At 41.3% G+C, this 22,346-nt stretch overlaps 1 protein-coding gene across 3 annotated transcripts in view; it reads right to left on the reverse strand.

The window, feature by feature from the left end:
• Positions 1 to 1,757: 1,757 nt before the first annotated feature.
• Positions 1,758 to 22,346, reverse strand: part of CLASRP (CLK4 associating serine/arginine rich protein) — a 68,599-nt gene continuing 48,010 nt past the window's right edge. For 2 of the 3 annotated variants that reach the window (XM_082264484.1, XM_082264483.1), the window contains exons 15-21: positions 20,285 to 20,324; positions 19,541 to 19,601; positions 12,531 to 12,589; positions 7,776 to 7,822; positions 7,129 to 7,208; positions 5,330 to 5,354; positions 1,758 to 2,126 (exon numbers count right to left, since the gene is read on the reverse strand). In XM_082264484.1, coding sequence (XP_082120610.1) covers positions 2,084 to 2,126; positions 5,330 to 5,354; positions 7,129 to 7,208; positions 7,776 to 7,822; positions 12,531 to 12,589; positions 19,541 to 19,601; positions 20,285 to 20,324 — 355 coding nt within the window. In that variant the 3' untranslated portion in view covers positions 1,758 to 2,083. Of the gene's footprint in view, positions 2,127 to 5,329; positions 5,355 to 7,128; positions 7,209 to 7,775; positions 7,823 to 12,530; positions 12,590 to 19,540; positions 19,602 to 20,280; positions 20,325 to 22,346 lie in introns of those variants that run through there. The other variant, XR_014225523.1, reaches the window with a different exon arrangement.

Here is a 22,346-nt window from a genome sequence, read left to right on the forward strand (position 1 = left end):
CTGGACTGGACTCTGGACTAGCCATCACGTCTATGGTTCTTTGGGAGGTGTCAAACTGGACCTCCAGATTGGGAGACTCCCTGTGGAGACACCTTTGCAGGTTGTCTGCTGGCTGTCTACTGTTGAGTATAAGTGGCTTATGCTCCCTTTCCAACTTGTACTCCCCACTTCGTTGTAATTCAATTCTCCCTCTCATGCTCCTGGTTAGTAACTTAGTTGCCTCTTTACATGGGCAGCAAGTGCATAATCATTTCCACACAAGCACAACCAAAGCAGGTCCCTTACCTGTGTTAGGCACGGCTCTAATCGTTCATCACTATGCTACCTGCAAAGTCTGGTTTGCCATCAAATGTCCCTTTGCTTCATGGCCAGCCAAGAAGTCCCGCTCCCTGGATGGAGCCAGCTGAACGACATAGGTGTCATTTATTTGGTTTACCTGTGGCAAATCCACATGGGCCTTGGAATTGAGTGTGGTCATATTGTTGGTAACAAACCAATGAAATTAGCCAGTGGGAAGGCTATTCCGTCTAAATATCGGCAGTGAATTGCTTTTACAACCAGCCTGGTTTTCAAAGGTAACATAGTAACGAACAGGTTGAGTAGTCTTCTGACAAAAGCAGAGGCTTCCCTGATTTATAATATACAAACTAGGGGTGCCATAAAGCACAAGTTCTAAAATGCCTTACAATTGTTCAGTTAATTGGCTTCAGAGCTAGCTCAAAATTCAGGATCTCTCAGAAGGCAGCTCTTGGGTTTATGTACAGCAGTCTGTATATAGCAGCCCAACATGCTCCCTGCAGAAAGCCTCAATTTTGTACAGGCTTGCAATTAAAAACCAAGCAAAAAGTCATACATTTAAAAATATTTTTTTTATGCATCCTCAGTTTGCCTAATTTAATTAATATGAAACTACAATTGGACTTTAAACCTAAACTTCAGTCAATATAAAAAAAGGCATATGTGGCCACAGGGAGCTCACTGAATAAAACAAGGTAGGGCATTTTTATTGTACTGCTCCTCATTTCTCTGTCCAATCAGCAGGCTGGGGTTTGTATTGATCAAGTTTTGCTGCTGCAATGGATGTCAAGCGCCTGAGTTTTCTGGCAGGGGTGACCTGATCCCAAAAATGGCTGAAGAGAATAACTCCAAGAACTGACTAACCGGGCAAGAGCGAATTGCATTGCAACTGTGCATTTAGTAACATAATAAAAATCAACTGTCAGGAGAACAGATAAGAAATTAGGCCTCTTATGCTTTCTTGAAATCTTTCAAGATATTCAAAATGTCAAATAGTGGCCATGTACCTATATTTTGGGTGATTATGACAGCATGTTAGTTTTGCGCTTGACTTTATCTGGCAATGAAACACTACTGACAAAAACAGTATCAAGAGATTGTAGGAAGATTAAATGTGTTTGTATGCCTACACTGTATAATGCTGATGTTGGGCTTGAGCACCAAACTGCCAATATTTAAATTTGGCGACAAGCAAAGACAAAGATTCACTTGCCCAACTTTTGATTTAGTGATCAGGTCTACAAAGGCAGATGGACATCTTAGGTAGCACCCATTTTGTACGCATCTAGAACAAAGCTGAACATAATTACGGAAAGTTCAAAGGAAAATGATCTGTGCAGTTATTAGTAACCAATAACTTCCTCTATTTCATTTCATATATTCATCAAAAACATAGAAAGAGGGTAGTTGCTATGGACAACACAGTCGGTTATTAATTAGGATACCCACTGGGACTTCAAAAGGAAGACAATTTATTCCAACAGTGGTCATTTCAACATAGATTCACCAAGTTGATAACCTTGCTATAGCATTTGTTCAGTCAATATGCCTCCAAAAAAGGAGGCAGCCATTTTGTTGACCTCATTGATGCAAACAGTATTGAAGTGCGTTCTGATCAACATCAATGGTTCATTTCCCCAAAATAACGGCTTCCACCTTGTGTGGGCAAATTCTGGCGGCTTCCATACCTTCTGTCTCAATGGAATGTACCAACATGATCAACAAGTCACATTTACCTTATGTGACAACATAGTAACAAAAAAAAAGTCACCGAAACGGGGGAGGATCAATGACGATGATGAGGGCTCCTGGATCTCGAACGGGACCTCCTGTTATAGAAAATAGTTTATTTTCAGAAAAGGAAAAAAAAATCTAAACATTTAAACAGGCATACACTTTTTCAGCAAGGAACAAAGCCAAAGTAATTTGCTCCTTAACCACTTGCCGACTACCCCACGCAGATTTACTACGGCAAGGTGGCTCAACTGCGCATAATCACGTAGATCTACATGATTATGTGCACATGGTCTCGGCGGAGCGCCAGATCGCCGTCGGCCTCCCGCAATCTTCACGGAAACTGAAAGGAGAGCCGCCTGCCCATGTGAACAAGGCAGGTGGCTCTCCTGTCACACAGGCACAATAAGATTGTGCGTCTCAGCTAAGCTGGAACACCAATTGGTGTGCATGTTGGTGCCCCCCCCCCCCCCCAGTTAGGAAGCACAATTTAGGATTAAACTTAACCCCTTGATCACCCCTAGTATTTACCCCTTCCCTGCCAGTGTCATTTATACAACAGTGCATATTATTTAGCACTGATCATTGTATTTGTGTCACTGGTCCCCAAAAAGTGTCGCTTAGTGTCAGATTTGTCCGCCGCAATGTCGCAGTCTCACAAAGCCAATATACGCTTTTTGGGGGGGGTTTTTTACCAAAAATATGTAGCAGAATACAATTGGCCTAAACTGATTAAAACACATTTTTATTGGGAATGTTTTATAGCAGAAAGTAAAAAATATTAAGATTTTTTTTTTTTTTTTTAAATTGTTACTAGTTTATAGTGCAAAATCTAAAAACCGAAGAGATGATCAAATACTAAAGAAAGCTCTATTTGTGGGGAAAAAAGGATATCAATTGTATTTGGGTACAGGGTCGCACGACCACGCAATTGTTAAAGCAACGCAGTGCCGAATCGCAAAAAATTGCACGGTCATTAAGGGGGGTAAAACCTTCCAGGGGCTGAAAGGGTTAATTAGGAGCCTGTACACAAATCACTGCATACCTGCTCTAAACGGGCCTGTTACTAAAAGCCTTGGCAAAAGGCTGATCGGAGCCAGATAGTTCAGCTTCTTTGTGGCAATTCCCATTCCATCAGTTTTAAAAAATGTAAAACTTTTAAATTTTCAATAAAAAAATGGCTACTTGCATCATCATTCTAACGAGTCATATAATACCAAAGCCTCCTGTAGTTACAGTTGATCACCTGCAGATCAAATAAAACATACATACTTGTATGGTATTAACGTGACCCTAGCCGTGAAAAAAGCAAGGGGCCTCTGAAGGATACGAGGTTATTGGGTTGCCTGTATAGAGAGCCTGTCATTTTCCCTAATGGGCAAGAGGACAGAGTTTCTTTAGGTATCAAATTACAAAAAAAAGTGTTAATGTGCTTAAAGTTAAAATGCAGGCTCCAAATGTTAAATGTCAAATTACAAGTTTACGGGTAAAAGAAAAATGGGATTTTTGACTTACGTAAAATCCATTTCTCTGATGTTCATTGGCAGACACCGTTCCTGATCTTAACCATTAGGACTTTCCAAAGCAGTGTCAAACATGAGGGGTGAGAACAGCGAAAAAAGAAATCCACAAGACTAAACTATAGCCAACCAGGTAAACAGGAGCTTCACCAAAACAACTGGAGCCCACCTGAAAAAAATACACCCTCAAAGAGGACCAGGTCCTCTAAATAGTAGCCTGCAAAACCTTGTGGCCAAAAGGAAGCATCTGCAGATGCCCAATTTATAGAACTTTGTGAAAGATACACTGACAACCAGGGTGGCCGCCTTGCAAACCTGCATCACTGGAGCCTGATGATGGAAGGCCCAGGAGGCACTGAGCGCCCGAATAGAGTGCGCCTTAAAAGGAGGAACCTGACCCTTGATGGAATAGGCTTGAATCACTGTCTGTCTGATCCATCTTGATATGATCGCAGAGGAAGTAGACAACCCTTTCCGAGGCCCACCCTTAAGCACAAATAGCGAGTCTGATACCTAAAAGGCTCCTAAAAAGCGAGGCCTCAATCCTGCGTAGAAGTCTTGGCAGAAGCTTGAGAGGAGGGAAGGCGTAAATCAGACTATACAGACTCCACAGGGCCACCAGCGCGTCTGTGGCATTCGCCAGAGGATCCTGTGACCAAACCACAAACCTCTGCACCTTTCTGTTGACCCGAGATGCCAACAGATCTACCTCAGAGATGCCCCACCGGAGACAACTGCTGAAACACTGCCGGACGAAGGGACCACAGCCCTTGATCCAACGCCTACTGACTGAGGAAATTTGCCTGCCAGTTTTCCATCCCGGGAATGTGTACGGCAAAGAGAACTGGAACTAAACAATTCTGCCCACCTCCATAGCCGCCAAGACACTTCCCGTGCCCCCCTGGTGATTTACATTAGCCACGGCCATGGCATTATCCAATTGAATGCACACTAGACATCCCTGAAGACGAGACGTCGAATGTTCCAGGCACAGTCTGATCGCTCGGAGCTCCAGGACATTGATCGGTAGTCTGGACTCTCCAGTGTCCACACCCTCTGAGCAGAATTTCTGCAGAGGACACCTCCCCACCTGGACAGGCTGGCATCCATGGTGACCCCTGTCCAATACAAGGGGATGAAGGAAGGATTTGCCCAGCCGAAGAGCCAGAGAATGAAGCCACCATATCAGGGACTCCTTCGTTCCCCGGCTCCGATTGTCCAGAAACTTGTTCCATTTGCCCAGAATATCCCTTTGAAGGGACCTTGTATGGAACTGTGCAAACCGAACCGCCTCAAAAAGGTAAACACCATCAGGCCCAGTACCCGCATGCAAGTCGGAGGGATGACCATCTGCTGGACAGCAGGAGACGAATTTGTCCAGAGGAAGGAGCACTCTGGCTAAGGCCGAGTCCAAAGTCAGACTCAGATAGTCCAGCTTTGTTGACAGAAGCAGAGCAGAACTAGGTCCTTACTCCTGATTAGGCAGAAAAAAAAAACTGAGTACCTATAGCAGAGAGAGGAAGTATACCCGCTGGGACTGCCCCTAGGCATAACCAGACTATTTCTGCCTAGTGTCCTACTCCTGTAGGGGGCAGTATAACCCAATGGTTAAGAAGATCCGGAGCGGTGTCCGTCAATGACTGAAAGAGAAAGCATGATGGCCTATTAAAAAAAAAAAAAAAACGCTTACTCAGTATTTTCACTGTTCGCAATCATTGGACACCTGCTCTACCTTACTACACAAGCATACAACCTGATAAAGTTTTTTGATCTCTTACCTTTTTGAAGAGCTGTGTTCCCGACCTGCATAAAGAAAGATCTGTGCTGTCATACGGCAACTAAACAATGGCATGACATTTATCAAAATACACCATAATAAGAACAAAAAAAAAAAAAAAAAAAAAGCTGTTGAAGGTCCTAAAAATACAAATCTCTTGCAGTGGGGAACTGGCATATACCATAACCGATCAGCAACACTGCAAGCCTGCAGGATCAGCCTCCCAGGTTTACACTGCATTCAGGTGCTAAGCAGGAACACCGATCTCTCTTCATCCAGTCAGAGCAACCCCCACACAGTTAGCAAGCACCAGCTAGACACACACAACCCTTTGATCGCTCCTGATGCTAATCCCTTCCCTGCCAGTGTCATTAGTACAGTAACCATGCATATTTTTAGCAGAGGTGATCAAATACCACCAAAAGAAAGCTCTATTTGTGGGGGGGGGAGGACTAAATTTATTTGGGTAAGGCGTCAAACGACCACTCAGTTGTCAGTTAAAGTAATGCAGTGCCAAAACGCAAAAATTGGCCTGGTCATTAAGGGGGGAAACTTTCTGGGAAATGGTTAAAGTGGAAGCTTCGCTCCAGCATTACCTCACCTCAAGTAATAAGTATTGTGACATCTGTGACCTCGCTTGGCTGGCACATTCTTGCCAGCTTGTTCGAGATTTAGAATCCTTGACCATTTTACAATTCATACACAGTGCCAAAGAAACTTTAAGTCAGATAGGCCCCATTATAAGAACTTTAGAGGGAGCTATAATCAGAGGAGGGGAGCGGTGTCATAATAAGACATTGCTCCAGGATAAGGGAGAAGCCTTTATCCCGAGAGGCGTTTTGCCTTTCCTGTAGGCCATCAGCAGAATGTGCGTTAAGTCATTTTGTTCCAGCTCCCTTTCCCCAGTGAGCTGCCGCTGCTAAGTGAAGGTATCCACAGAATGAAGTTGACTGTGTTAAGAAAAGAAGAGCTGCTAAAAAACACAGGCACTGACCTAGCTCCTTTGCAGTCTCTCTGTTGTAGAAGGTGGCAGGAAGTGTAGCAAGTGTAGGAACCACTTCTCCAAAAAGGAAAAAAAGTAGTAGTTGGGTGGGGGGGGGGGGGTAGTCAAACAGGTGACAGGAAGCTGGTAACCTTTAGATTACGGTATGTGAAATATATAGATTATATAAAAATCGGGAAAAGTAGTTGCACTTAGAAGAGGGATGCCTTAACCTTTCCACAGGTCTCTTGCCTCCTTTTTTGAGGGGGGGGGGGGGGGGGGGGAGAGAAAATAGGATATAAAATGGTTGCAGAGAAGTTTCCAGGGGGTACACCTTCTCTTATAGGTTTGTAGTCATTTTTATTGTTATATATAAAACTCATATGCTTTTCTATTGTTTTTTTTTTAATGCTGGTCTTGGTTTGCAATTGTGTTGTATTGTTGCAGGTACTCTAACTGGTTAAATACAAATTTAAAAACACAGATTAGCTGCTATAACTCAGGCACTGATCTAGTTTCCTTTGCGGTGTCTGTTGCAGAAGTGTAGCAAGTGTAAATACTTATAGCATTGAAGATAGGATCTATTGCCTGAAGCAAACATTACAGGCCAACCAAACTACAGTGTTATCATTACAAGTTACTATTTCAGAAACTGTTAGACAGCCCCGGTCAATAAGCAGTCAAATTCTAATAAAAGTCTGAAAAAAAAAAAAAACACACAAACACACACCTAAAGAAAAAAGTACCATTATTTTTATTCTACAATTATTCCAATGGAAAAATACTATTTCCAAGAGCTATTCTCACACTACACTTACTGTGTCTTGGTGAAGGCGATCTGCTTCTGGTATAGTGTCTTTCCCACTCGTCACGCTCCCTCTCACGGCGCTCACGCTCTCTTTTGAAAAGCAATAAATACAGACCACTTACTAAGTTGCAACATACAAAAAGGAAAAGATCATAAACACTCATTGCTGCCAATATGCAGGCAGTGAAGAGAAATTCAAAAATCAGACATCTGCAGGAGTATCAATTTTCTGATCCTCCTCATGTCCTATAGGAAAGTAGGGGCTGACAGAAGGAGCCAAAGAGCATATCGGTGGGGACCAGTAAAATTGACATTACTAGAAGTGTGGGATTCTAAGGTGTCTAAGTGGCAACATCTCTTCAATATAGCAGAGACTAGGGGTGAGGCCAGCAGCAGGGGGGCAAGTATTTACCATCATCTATGCAGGGAAGCTTTACATTTGGAAACAAAGTCTTTTGGGGGAAAAAAAAGCTCTAGTCCATTTCCTAAATGTTGCTTTGGATGCAGTGGTTGATATACAGTAGGGTCTGTATGTGGTACACCTAATTCTGTAGAAATAATTTCATCTGGTGTTCACGAATACAGGTAAAATAAATGAACTGGAATATAACCTACTACTGTTTGCACATTCACACATAACTACCATAGTTCACTCACTTCATGCGGATCTTTCGGGCCATGGCTCGTAGCTCGTCTTCCCGCTCCTGTAAAAAAGGAATAGAAGTTGCTGGAAAATCTTCAGAGCATGCTTTATTGCGCTTAGGTCTACATACATGTCAGTATTTCATGGTTACTGTATAATACCTAGAATAATGGAAGAGCCACTAAGAAAGTGCAGATACTTGTGCCAACATCCCAAAGATATTTTGCACAAAAAGGAGAAACAGGAGACTAGTTCCCCAGCTATCAAGTCTCCAAAAAATGAAACAGGACTTTCTAGGTGCCTTAAACACAAATATGTACACAGAAAATATATACAAATTTTATTTAAAACAAATTAGTTAAAAATAAACAGATGCAACGCATGTCCAAAAGATTGTGTTCAACAAAAGGAACATATAAATATAGCCAAGCATGGCTAGGTATCTATCCAGACGGTAGAGGTTATATGCACTCAAAAGGCATTAACACAGAATCTTCCAAACTGGAGTGTTCATTATTCCCAACAGGTTTCGCAGGTGATGACCCGCTTCTTCAGGAGGATGACTTATGATCACTAAGGAATGTAATGGTAAAATATAAAGTATAGATGTATAAACATACACAAAAAAAAGACATGCTAGGTCATAATAAAAAATAAAAAAAAAAGGCAAATTATGATATAGATATATAAATATAGATAGAGCTATCTATTCATGTGACAGCACTGAAGAAATGACACTTTGCTACAATGTAAAATAGTGAGTGTACAGCTTGTATAACAGTGTAAATTTGCTGTCCCCTCAAAAAAAAAAAACGCAGCCATTCAGGTCTAAACTGCTGGCAACAAAAGAGTGCACCCGAAGTGAAACGGTCCAAATTGGGCCCAATTAGCCATTTTCCCTCCCCGGTGTCATGCGACTCGTTACAAGGTCTCATGGGGAATGGGGAGCAGGTGTGGTAAATTTGGTGTTATCGCTCTCACTCTCTCATACTGGTCACTGGAAGTTCAACAAGGCACCTCATGGCAAAGAACTCTTGAGGATCTGAAAAAAAGAATTGTTGCTCTACATGAAGATGGCCTAGGCTATAAGATTGCCAAGATCCTGACACTGCGCTGCAGCACGGTGGCCAAGACCATACAGTGGTTTAACAGGACAGGTTCCACTCAGAAAACAAAAAATAATAAAAAGGAACAGAGCGCACACCGCCCTAGTGTAACACCATTTATTTGAAGTTAATAGAAGCCATAAAAACAGGTACTCACAAACAGATAGGAAGTCATGCATGGAAATAAATATCCCCCAATGATGTTTACAGGGCTCTCTCCTCCTAGCCTCGGCGGCTCAGCTGTTCGTCCTGCACTAGTCAGCGAGTATCGTACGGCTAAGCCAACCGCCTCGGATTACTCAAGGAGACTCGATGTGGTGAGCCTGCGCACGGTCCAGCCGCCGCCGCACACCCTCCAAGAGCCGGATGCTATAGCCGCTCAGAGAAACTGACAATGCGGTTAAGCAGAGGGAGACTCCACGATCGGGACCCAGAGCATGACTTGCATGGGGTTGCTAAGGACAACGTTTCGGAGGCGTAGCCTCCTTCTTCAGATCTCAACACCCCAGAGATCCTTTGCCCTCATTTATATAACAATATAGCGGCTCCTCCCCTCACTATTTCTTAAAGGGACATGACAATAGAGAGCCTGTAATCAGGGGCAATAATATCCAAACATTCATATATATCCATGAATTGTACATATCTAATAAAAATTTATAAAAGTGAATAAGTTCATAATACAATAAAAACTTTAAAAAAAAATTTTTTTTATATACACACACACTATATATATATATATATATATATATATATATATATATATATATATATATATATATATATATATATATATATATATATATATATATATATATATACATACATACATACATATACACACACATACATACATAAACCTACATGACACTGTGGAGACTAGACTAACAAAACAAGATAAACACCATATATGTGCGCATATGTATCTCAAAATATTCCCGTATACTGATACTGGGTGCGTATAAAGGAACATGCATGCCAACATACATGTACACTGACATAGAAGACCATAAGAGATGAGGAAGATGTAAATATATGCTGACAACATGTAAAATATATAGACTGGTACATACATAAAAACAAAGTTTTAAATCAAAGTGCCAACCTCCAATTACTCATTCAAGCCATCGGGGGACATAGAGTTAAGCGTAAATATCCAATACGTTTCGCGCATACATAGACGCAAAAATCTTTCACCTTCTGATAATGTCATAGGGATGGCTTCAATATCAAATAACTCTAACCCCTCAGTGCTGCCCCCATGTACTTGGCAAAAATGGCGGGGAACACTATGTTTGTCTTTCTTTTGTTCGATGAACCGGCGATGTTCACCAAATCTGGTTCTCATAGCCCTCACCGTTCTGCCCACGTAGAATAATCCACATGGGCACCGCAGACCATATACAACAAATTGTGTGCTGCAGCAGACAAACTGTTGAATATTAAATGTCCGCCCATCTTTTCCAACAAAGTGCTTTTTCCCATGGTGCGTGAAATTACAGGCCATGCACCTTTTGAGTTTACATCTATAGGAGCCCACCATATTTAGGAATAACGGAATGTTATTTACTGACCGTTGTTTCTTGTTTTTGACTAGGTGCCACAATATTCTGGACACTTCTAGCCCGTTTAAAAACGATCTTAGGTTTAGTAGGAAGTACTCTACATAGGGCGGAGTCTTGCATAAGGATGGGCCAATGTTTTTTAAATGGCCCTTTTGACAGCCCAATGTTGATTGGTAAACTTGGTAATAAAGAGGGTATTAGAGGGTTCCTCACTTTTACCTTCAATCCTTCTACTCTCGCCACCCATAGTATACCTATCAATGGCCTCATCAATGTGCTCCTCATGGTACCCTTTTTCTAGAAATCTTCTCTTTAATATATCAGCCTGCAGCAGGTACTCTGAGACTTCTGTACAATTCCTACGCAACCTACAAAATTGGCTGTGGGGTATATTCTCCTTCCACTTAGGTAAATGGCAACTTGTACGATGTAAGTATGAGTTGCCTGCAGTCTCCTTAAAATGCGTCCTAGAGGTGATGTTTCCATCAGCATCCCAGGATAGCTCTAAATCCAGAAATACCAAAGTTAGCGCATCGACTACATGTGTGAAGCTGATACCATAGGGATTGGAATTGCAGTAGGCCACAAATTCAGAAACTGAATTGAGGTCACCATCCCATATGATAATCACATCGCCGATGTAGCGCCCATAATAAACAAGATGCTTGGCAAATGGGTTCCGGGTCCAAATATGATTTTTTTCCCCAGAAACCCATAAACAAGTTAGCATAGCTCGGCGCAAAATGTGCACCCATAGCTGTGCCAGCAACTTGTCTATAAAATGAGCCAAACTGGAAGTAGTTTCTTTCCAGCGCAAATTTAGTGCACGAGCATATAAATTCAGACTGAAGTGGGTGCATGTATTCCGCCTCAGAAAGAAAATACTCCACTGCTCTTAACCCACCCTCATGCGGAATAGATGTGTAGAGAGAACACACATCTAGGGATAACCACAGATATGAGGTTCCACTCAGAACAGGCCTCGCCATGGTCGACCAAAGCAGTTGAGTGCACGTGCTCAGCCTCATATCCAGAGGTTGTCTTTGGGAAATAGACGTATGAGTGCTGCCAGCATTGCTGCAGAATTTGAAGTGGTGGAGGGTCAGCCTGTCAGTGCTCAGACCATAGGCCGCACACTGCATCAAATTGGTCTGCATAGCTGTCGTCCCAGAAGGAAGCCTCTTCTAAAGATGATGCACAAGAAAGCCCACAAACAGTTTGCTGAAGACAAGCAGATTAAGGACATGGATTACTGGAACCATGTCCTGTGGTCTGATGAGACCAAGATTAACTTATTTGGTTCAGATGGTGTCAAGTGTGTGTGGCAACCAGGTGAGGAGTACAAAGACAAGTGTGTCTTGCCTACAGCCAAGCATGGTGGTGGGAGTGCCATGGTCTGGGGCTGCATGAGTGCTACATTTACTGTGACATACTGAAGCAGAGTGTGATCCTCTTCCTGGGCTGCAGGGCAGTATTCCAACATAATAATGACCCCAAACACGCCTCCAAGACAACCATTGCCTTGCTAAAGATGCTGAGGGTAAAAGGTGATGGACTGGCCAAACATGTCTCCAGACCTAAACCCTAATGAGCATCTGTGGGGCATCCTCAAATGGAAGGCGGAGGAGCGCAAGGTCTCTAACATCCACCAGCTCTGTGATGTGGTCATTTAGGAGGAGTGGAAGAGGGCTCCAGTGGCAACCTTTGAAGCTCTGGTGAACTCCATGCCCAAAGGGTGGGGACAGTGCTGGAAAAAAAATTGTAGCCACACAAAATATTGACGCTTTAGGGTGTGCGTCATAACGTTCGTGAGATACGAAAAAAAAAAAAAATATATATATTATGTATATACATTTTATTTTTTTGTGTTCTAAAACACAAATCATGTAGCAGGGACGATCCTCCAAAAAAGGTGGACGAAAATAGAGCTTGGAAATCTAACAGAATATAACTAAGTAATCAATTCATTAGTTTTACAATTATATTAAAGTTATAACTGAAATACAGCTTTAAGGGGGCTGACCCTTTAAAGAAAAAAATATTTAGCAGCTCAAAAAGGTTGGCTGTGCTAAAAACAAACAGTTTAGTGTCTACATACTTGGCGTTCATGCTCCTGTTGAATAATCTTCTCTTGAGCTGCCTTTTTATCCGCCTTGTCTAATAAAAAAAATAAAAATACAATTATGAACCAGGCACATTTTAGTTACGTTTTACTAGCACCAAATTGACTTTGAGGTGAAACTTCTGACTTCAGCCTGCAAGAACCTCATTATAAACTTTCCCATTAATTTCTCACATCTGAAGGTATGGTATAGCCACATGTACCGGGGCACATGATGGGGGTCTGACATATTATAGCCATTTTAGAAGCAAGCAATGCTTCTAAACTTGTAGTTTTGCAACAACTGGGGGGCCACAGGTTGCATATCCCTGCTATCGAGTGTTACCAGAATGACACCTTCAAGTCTGCTGATATCACCTCCAAGATGGCAGCATACAAGCAGCACCCTTAGGGCATTTTGATAATTACTATGTTGGGTTTTTTTTTTTTAGATACTGGTGGGTTCAAGGAGTCTCCCAACTTCTGATTTAAATTACAAGGTGTAAGGCTAAAAAAATCATTGGAAGGTACCTGCAACAGAAGAAGTATTGTACTCACATCTCTGGTGGCCTGTCTCACATACATTTGCTCCATTCCAGCACTGCACTACGTGTATCTCCTTAGCATTAGTCACTTCCAGAAGTGTCAATGTGGTTCCATCTTCTGACTCTTACATCACTGTTGTGTCCTGTAGTAACACAGGGTTTTGGAGGATGGTGCCAAACACAGCAAGAACACTTCCAAAAGTACCAATGCTAATTAGACTGACTGAAGCTTCAGAGCACTGTAGGAGGTAAGGATACGGTGTCTTCTATTGCAGGTAAATTCCAGTAGATATATATATATATATATATATATATATATATATATATATATATATATATATATATATATATATAACACACACACACACATAGACACACACAGTACTGTACTGTAGGCAGGTGTGAAGAAATGATGTAAAGCAAGAATGCTTTCAAAAATAAATATTTTAAATTGTTTATTTTTATCAAAATGTACAAAATGCAAAGTGAGCTAACAGAATATAAAGCTAATTCAGATCAGTATTTGGTGTGACTAATCTTTGGCTTCGAACCATATCAATTCATATAGTGTGTGTTACACAAATTTGGAAAGTTTGAATCAGATGTCCAAACAAAAAATTTGAAAAAGGAACAAACTCCAAAATGTACGTAATGATTTTTGTTTAAATGTGTACTGTTTTCGTACGAGAAAAATCAGAAAGACTGTGCATCGTCAAAAAAAAAAAAAAATAAAAAAATAAAGCTTTTCGCCTGATTTTCTGATTGTCCACAAACCTTTACACTTACACAAAGTCAAGGATTTTGTAGGATTAGAGTCATATGTATGATTAACCAATACTACCAAGCAGAAGATAATGAAAATTAATTTCAATTGTAGATTGAAATACAGTCAATACCTGAAAAAGGCCTAAAACTGGGCAAGGAACAGTCAAACTCTGCTACTAAAAGGTGAGGTTGTGGAAGACCCTTTCACGTCACAGGTCATACACAATGGCAAGAGCACAGCAACAAGACTGGTAATTATACTGCATCATCTTTCCAGGCAAAGATTTTAAAGCAAACTGGGGTTTCAAGATTTGCTCTTCTGAAGAACAAAAACAGGCTTTGTTGAGGAACGTAGACGTAGTGGTCAGCCAAGGAAATTTATTGCAGCTGATAAAAGACACACAACATGCTTATTTCCCTTCATCATCATATGATGTCCAGCAGTACTACAACAGCACAGAACTGGCGGAAACCAGTGAGACCTAGGTACACCCTTCTACTGTCCTGAGAAGTCTGGCCAGAAGTGATGATAACCGCTTGCCGATCGCCGCAAGTAGATTTACTGCGGCGGTCAGCCCCTGCCAGGCAGAGTGACGTTAATTAACGTCACTAGCCTGGGAGGGTCTGGGGAGCGGGCGCGGTCACGGACCCCCCCGCGCGTGTGACTGGCGGACCCGATGTCCACCGGTCACTCGGCGATCGGCGGGGGAGAGGGAGAAAGTCAGGCGGCTTGTGTAAACAAGCCACCTGTCATTCTCCTCGGTGTAAAGACACTGATCACACGGATCTACTATGTAGATCCATTGATCAGTGTCCTTACAGCTCAAGCCACAGCCAATCACAGTAGAAAGCACGCCCCTAGGGACACACACAGCCCCTCCCTCCCAAATAAAGTTAACCCCTTCACTACCAGTGTATTTTTACAGTAACAGTGCATATATATAGCACCGATTACTGTAGAAATGTCACTGGTAACTCCAAAAAAGTGTCAAAAATGTCAGTCAAGGGTCTGATCTGTCCGCCGCAATGTCGCAGTACCGCAAAAAAAAAAAAAATAAATTGCAGATCGCCGCCATTACGCGTTAAAAAAAAAAAAACAACAAAAATGACAAAAAAACTTTCCCTTTGTTAGTAAACACGATAACTTTTGCGCAAACCAATAAAAATACGCTTTTTGCGATTTTTTTTACCAAACATAGGTAGGATAAAACAAATTGGCCGAAAATGTTAAAAAATTTAGATTTTTACATTTTTGGGGAATTTCATATTAAAAAAATGTGAAAAATATTGCTATTTTTGCAAAATTTACGCTCTTTTTTTGTTTATAGCGCAAAAAGTAAAAATCGCACAGGGGATCAAATACCACCAAAAGAAAGCTCTGTTTGTGGGAAAAAAAAGGATGTCAAATTCGTTTAGGTACAGCGTCGCACGACCGCGCAATTGTCCGTTAAATTCACGCAGTGCGGAATCGCAAAATACCCCCTGGTCTTTTAGCAGGAAAATCCTCCGGGGCTTAAGTGGTTAATGGAAGAACTGCAGTCAAAAAGCCATACCTCTGACATGGAAACAAGGCTAAGTCACTCAACTATGCATAAAAATATAGGAACTGAGGTGCAGAAAAATAGCAGGTACTCTGAACTAAGGAGTCAAAATCTGAAATTTTTCGCTGTAGCAGGAGGCAGTTTGCTCGCCAAAGGGCTGGAGAGCAGTACAAGTCTCTGCAAGCAACTGAAAAATGATGGAGGCTCCTTGCAAGTTTGGGGCTGCATTTCTGCAAATGGAGTTGGAGATTTGGTCAGGATCAACGGTGTCCTCAATGCTGAGAAATAAAAGGCAGATACTGCTCAATCATGCCATGCTATCAGGGAGGTGTGCGATTGGCCCCAAATGTATTCTGCAGCAGGATAATGACCCCAAACATACAGCCGTTGTCATTAAGAACTATCTATAATTCCATTAGCGTAAAGAAGAACAAGGAGTCCTGGATATGATGGTTTGGCCCCCACAGGTTCATGATCTCAACACAGTGTCTGGGATTACATGAAGAGACAAAAGGGATTTGAGGCAGCCAACATCCAAGATCTGTGGTTAGTTATCCAAGATGTTTGGAAAAAACTACCTGCTGAGTTCCTTCCTTAATTGTGTGCACAAAGCACTGTGTACCTAAAAGAAGAAATGTTGCTGGTTTAAAGCCAAAAAGGGTAGTATCACCAAATATTGATTTGATTTAGATTTATCTTCTGTTTGCTCATTTTTCAAATTGATAAAAATTAAAATCCATGTTTTTAAAGCATTCTTACCCTACAGTGTTTCTTCACACCTACCTAAAACTTCTACACAATACATATACAGTCTCTCACAAAAGTGAGTACACCCCTCACATTTTTGTAAATATTTTATTAGATCTTTCCATGCGACAACACTGAAGAAATGACACTTTGTTACAATGTAAAGTAGTGAGTGTACAGCTTGTATAACAGTGTAAATTTGCTGTCCCATCAAAATAACGCAACACACAGCCATTAATGTCTAAACCACTGACAACAAAAGTGAGTACACCCCTAAGTGGAAATGTCGAAATTGGGCCCAATTAGCCATTTTCCCTCCCCTGATGCCATGTGACTCATTAGTGTTACAAGGTCTCAGGTGTGAATGGGGAGCAGGTGTGCTAAATTTGGTGTTATTGCTCTCACTCTTCTACTGGTCACTGGTAGTTCGACTGTACCTCATGGCAAAGCATTCTGAGGATCTGGGAAAAAAAAAAAAAATAGTTGCTCTACATAAAAAGATAGCCTAGGCTATAAGATTGCCAAGACCCTGAAACTGAGCTGCAGCACAGTGGTCAAGTCCACACAGCGGTTTAACAGGACATGTTCCACTCAGAACAGGCCTCGCCATGGTCGACCAAAGGACCAAAGATGAGGTTTCACTTAACCCTCCTCTTATGTTAGAATTCCGTTACTATCCATGATGTTAGGGTCAGTTTTGACCCGTGTTTTAAATCAGCCATAAAATACCCTCTGAATAATTATTTATCATCAAATTTGTTTCTTACCTCTTGGTTACCTTGTTAGGCTTCTTTATCCTTGAAAAGATTGGTTTTAATATTTTTGGTGTGACCCCTAGACCTTTTTGATAGCATACCTCTCATTGTCAAATTTAAAAAATGGTAAAATAAAGTCAGCAACTCTGAAATGAATTTGTCCTATGTTTCTTCACTTTATTTAGAGAAGCAGACAAGCAGGAAAAGATAGGCCCCTCCCTAACTACAGCTCACAGGGTTGAGAGGGGATTGGCTGTCACTGTTACTAAGCAGAGAGAGTGTTTATGATTTCAGTTTTGGAACTTATTAGTGTCCTAAAATCCTATATTATAACTGGGTCAGAATTGACCCTAACACCATGAACGTCTTAATTTTCACCACAGTATTTTATAATTTAGTGAAAAGGATTATTTTTCTATTACATTGTTTAAATAGAGGTTCCTGACAAAGTAAAAAAATCTTGATGCAATAAACAAATTTATGTGATACTTCTAGACATTCAAAACCTGAAAACGGGTCAGTTTTGACCCTAACACAAGAGGAGGGTTAAGGTCAGTGCTGCTTACTCCCAATCCAATGCCTATTTTGACTGCCTGTAATAATAGGGGTCAAGTTAATTTCGGTAAGTGGGATGTGCATGCGGTGTCAGTGAAGGAGAGCACTAACCCACGAACACGAGTGACTGGTGGTTTTGACATTTACTGAAGCAAAGTTTTCCATTATTTATACAGGTTTTCACATGGAATTTTTTCGGGACATTTTCTGAGCGCGGTCTTTTTCTCTTTATACATACTTAAGCTAAATCGCTTACAGGGGGGTCACTCGAATATAGATTAATTTCATTTATTTCACGTATTTACTTAGTCACATTGTTTACATTTTTTCCTGTGCGCAATTACATTGGTGTCATTTGCTCTGTTTATCTCTTAAAAAAAGTGTGTCTTGTCTACAGTCAAGCATGGTGGTGGGAGTTTCATGGTCTGGGGCTGCATGAGTGCTGCCAGCACTGGGGAGCTACAGTTCATTGAGGGAACCATAAATGCTAACATATACTATGACATACTTAAGCAGAGCATAGTTACATAGTAGTGGAGGTTGAATAAAGACATCAGTCCATCCAGTTCAACCTGTACAGGTGTGTGTGTGTTTCAGTAGCCTGATCATTTCCCATAACCCTGAATGTTGTGATCTGTGAGATGCACGTCCGAGAGTCTTTTAAAAGTAGCCATACTACCCACAGCTACCACCAATTGTGGAAGAGTTCCACCTTCTCACCGAATGAAGAACCCCTTAAGGTTAAACCGCCTCTCCTCTAATCTCAATGTGTGGTCTTCTTGCACTCCTTGAGACTAAATAGTTCTTTGCTGGGATCGCCATTAAGGAATTTGTAAATCGCTATCATGTCCCCTCTCAGTCATCTCCTCTCCAAGGAGAATAAATTAAGCGCTTGTAATCGCTCCTCATAATTAAGGTCCTCCAATCCTCTTATTGGTTTAGTTGCCCTTCTTTGGACTCTTTCCAGTTCCAGCACATTCTTTCTGAGGATTGGCGACCAGTACTGGACAGAATACTCCAGGTGTGGCCGGACCAGGGTTTTATAAAGTGGCAGGATTATAGCTTTGTCTCTGGAATATATCCCCTTGCTTATGCATGCTAATATTCTGCCGGCTTTGACAGCTGCAGCTTGACATTGCATGCTATTACTTAGACTATCTTCCACTAGAACCCCCCTGTAGACCTTAGTTTGTAGATTAAGCGTTTGTGGGGAACAGTGTCGAGTGCCTTAGCAAAATACAGATACACCACATCCACAGGTCTCCCCCTATCTAGCTCACCTCCTCGTAAAATGTTAACAGATTGGTTTGGCAAGAACGTCCTTTTGTGAATCCGTGCTGATTACTGCTGAGCCGATTACTGCTGATATTGTTGTCCTTAGCAAATTCCTGGATATAGTCCCTTATCAACCTTTCCATTAATTTACATACAATTGATGTCAGGCTGACCGGTCTATAGTTTCCCGGAATATCCCTCCTCCCTTTTTTGAATATTGGTATTACATTAGCTTTCCTCCAGTCACCTGATACAGTTCCTGTCATTATACTGTCACTGAAGATTAGGAACAACGATCTCAGCTCCGTGAGGTCTTCCATAGAGGAGTGGAAGGGGACTCCAGGGGCTACCTGTGAAGCTCTGGTGAACTCCATGCCCAAGAGGGTTAGGGCAGTGCTGGAAAATAATGGTCACACACAAAATATTGACAGTTTGGGCCCAATTTGGACATTTTAATTAGGGGTGTACTCACTTTTGTTGACAGTGGTTTAGACATTAATGGTTGGGTGTTGCGTTATTTTGAGGGGACAGCAAATTTACACTGTTCTACAGGCTGTACACTCACTACTTAACATTGTAGCAACAATATTTACAAAAATGTGAGGGGTGTACTCACTTTTGTGAGAAAAAAAAAAAAAAAATTATATATATATATATATATATATATATATATATATATATATACACATACATATATATATACATATATATATATACACACACACACACACATATACATACATATACTCTCATTTTAGTTATGCCAAGGTTGCTTTAATCCATCTTCACCACATATTCATATTTTTTTACACGCTGGTACTTACACTGTTTATTAAGTGCTTTCTGCATGCGGAGTTTTAGCTTCTCCTGCGGTGTTAACTTGGCCTAGAAATAAGAAGGAAAAAAAAAAAAAAAAGGCATGAATGAAGAAAGACCAAATCTTACAACAGAATAGTATTGTGGATATGAAGTCCAGGAATGGAAAATGGCTGCAAAGAAAAAACATTAGACAAATGGAAGAGCTAGGGATTGGAGGAAATGTTAAGTAAATACTTAGAATTGTATGGTTTTATTAAGAAAGCAAAATTCAATACACAATAACTGTGCATATTACATAGTGCTAATAAATTTTGCATTACAATAATTTCAGATCCTGCAGGTGTAAATGTGGTAGTATATATTTGAATAAACAAACGTGTGCCTGTCATATGACTGTCAAAACCATATTTACAGCAACACGTCACAAAAAAGTTAGGCACGCATAGAGTCAATGGTAAAAAAGGGACTCAGACACCCCACATGTAAATGGGCTACAGTCTACTATTTTAAAATGTCAAACACCTCAATTTAGAAGCATTTTTCACCAAACACCACTGCACGTGAGTTATAAATGCAAAGTAGACATAGATTACATTACTCTAGGTTTTCATTACATTCTTCAAAAATCTCATCAACAAGCCACTCTGCAAAGGGGTGCAGCATAACGTAGCCTGCGCAATACATGCTCTGCGTGCTATAGACAAAACTGCATCCTGCGTCAATAACAAGGTGGTAAAATTCTTACTGACTTTGGCTGTTCCGCTCTCTTTGCTAACAGCAAGCTCAGGTCTGGGAAAAGACAGACAATAAGGTTTTAGTTTACTGTACAGTACAATCTATTCTAAGTTGCAAGATAACTAGAGCCCTCAACAAAAGTTGAAACACTAACATTCACAAAAACAGAATACAATGATTTGCAATACTCAAAACACATTTTCTTTACATATCAAATGTTTAACCTGAGAAAATGTACCATTATATATAAAAAAAAAAAGCAATTTTGAAATTGATGGCAGTAACACGTCTCAGACACAGCACCATGTATATTACAGTGTAGCATGCCCTCGTCTTTTAACACCCTAAACATCTGGGAATTGAGACCAGTTGCTGGAGTTGTGAGAAGACTGTTGTCCAATTCATGACTGCTCAACAGACCTGGGGCTTGTTTCAGTTTTTTTCAATGAGTGAAAGGTCTGGACTGCAGGCAGGCCAGATAAGCACACAGATTCTTCTACTACAAAGCCATGCTGTTATAGATGCAGTACGCGGTTTAGCATTGGCCTACTGAAATGTGCAGGGCATTTCCCGAATAAGTCCTTTGGGTTGATTTACTAAAACTTAAGAGTGCAAAATCTAAAACAGCCGTGCATTGCAGTCAAACAGTTTCAAACTTTAGCTTGTTCAGTTGGCAAAAAAAAAAAAACCTGCAAGCTTATTGTTTTTATGCAGAACTGCACCAGATTTTGCACGCTCCAGCTTTAGTAATCAACCCTATTGTCTGAATGGGAGCATATACTGCTCTAAAACTAGGATAGATAGAGATAGTTAGATACTTTCCAGATGTGCAAGCTGCTCCTTCTATACACAGTAATGCACCCCCATACTATCAGAGATGCAGCTTTTGAACTGAGCGCTGATAAGCTGGAAGGTCCCACTCCTCTTTAGTCTGGAGGAAGCCATGCCATGGTTACCAAAAAGGAATGTCAAATTTTGATTTATCCGACCCTAGAACAGTTTTCGACTTTGCAACAGATCATTTTAAATGAACTTTGGACCAGAAATGACAAGGGCCCTTTCTGAATCATGTTTCGATCTAAATTCATTTTTGGAAGCATTCCTGAGCCTATGCAGTGATGCCCATTATAAAATCATGCCCATTTTTAATGCAGCACTGTCTGAGGCCTTGAGGGTCATAGGCACCTAATATTGCGTTTAGGCCTTGTCCCTAGCGCGCATATTTCTCCAGAATCTCGGAATCTTGCTATTATGTAGGGTAGATTATATATTTAAAGGGGTTGTACGGTAGATTATATATTTCAAGGGGTTGTAAAGTCAGAATGTTTATCTTCATGCATTCTATGGATTAAGAAAAAAAAAAAAAAAAAAGCCTTCTGTGTGCAGCAGCCCCCCTAATACCTATCTGAGCGATGTCCACAAGTGTCTCAGCCAGCCCGGGACGCTCTCATTTGATTGGCTGAAATAGCAGTGGTGCCATTGGCTGAGTTCAAAAGCAGCGGGAGCCAATCAGGAGAGAGGGGGCGGTGCTGAACGGCAGCCCCGGGTCTGAATGGATACAAGCTGCTTGCTGTGGGGACACTCAGATGGGAGGAGCCAGGAGCTCCAGCCAGGGACCCGAGAAGCAGAGGATCTGGGCTGCCCTGTGCAAAACCATTACATAAAGCAGGTGCGTAAAAACATTTATTTATTTTTAAAACCACACACACTAGGAATTTACAATCACTTTAACCATCTCCCGCCCATCGTATTTAGCAAAATGAAAGCGGGCGGGATCCCCTTTCGTTCTGGGACGACGACATATGACTCACTGCTCATGGGGCCACGGCATGACCATTATCTCGGAAAAGAGCCATTGACGTGGCTGTTTACCCCATGTGATTGGCCATGTCCAATGTGATTGGCTATGCCCAAACCAATCACATGTAAACATGGAAGTGCCGGTAATCAGCTTTCCTCGCCTCACACAGACAAGAGTGTGAGGAGAGCCTATTAGCGGCATCTCCTCACAGGGGAGGCCTGTACAGGAAATCATGGCACTGATCATCAGTACCCTGATTACAGTGCAGTCCCAAC

This window comes from Pelophylax lessonae (assembly GCF_965119305.1).
Source record: "Pelophylax lessonae genome assembly, chromosome: 7".
Taxonomy (NCBI): Eukaryota; Metazoa; Chordata; class Amphibia; order Anura; family Ranidae; genus Pelophylax; species Pelophylax lessonae.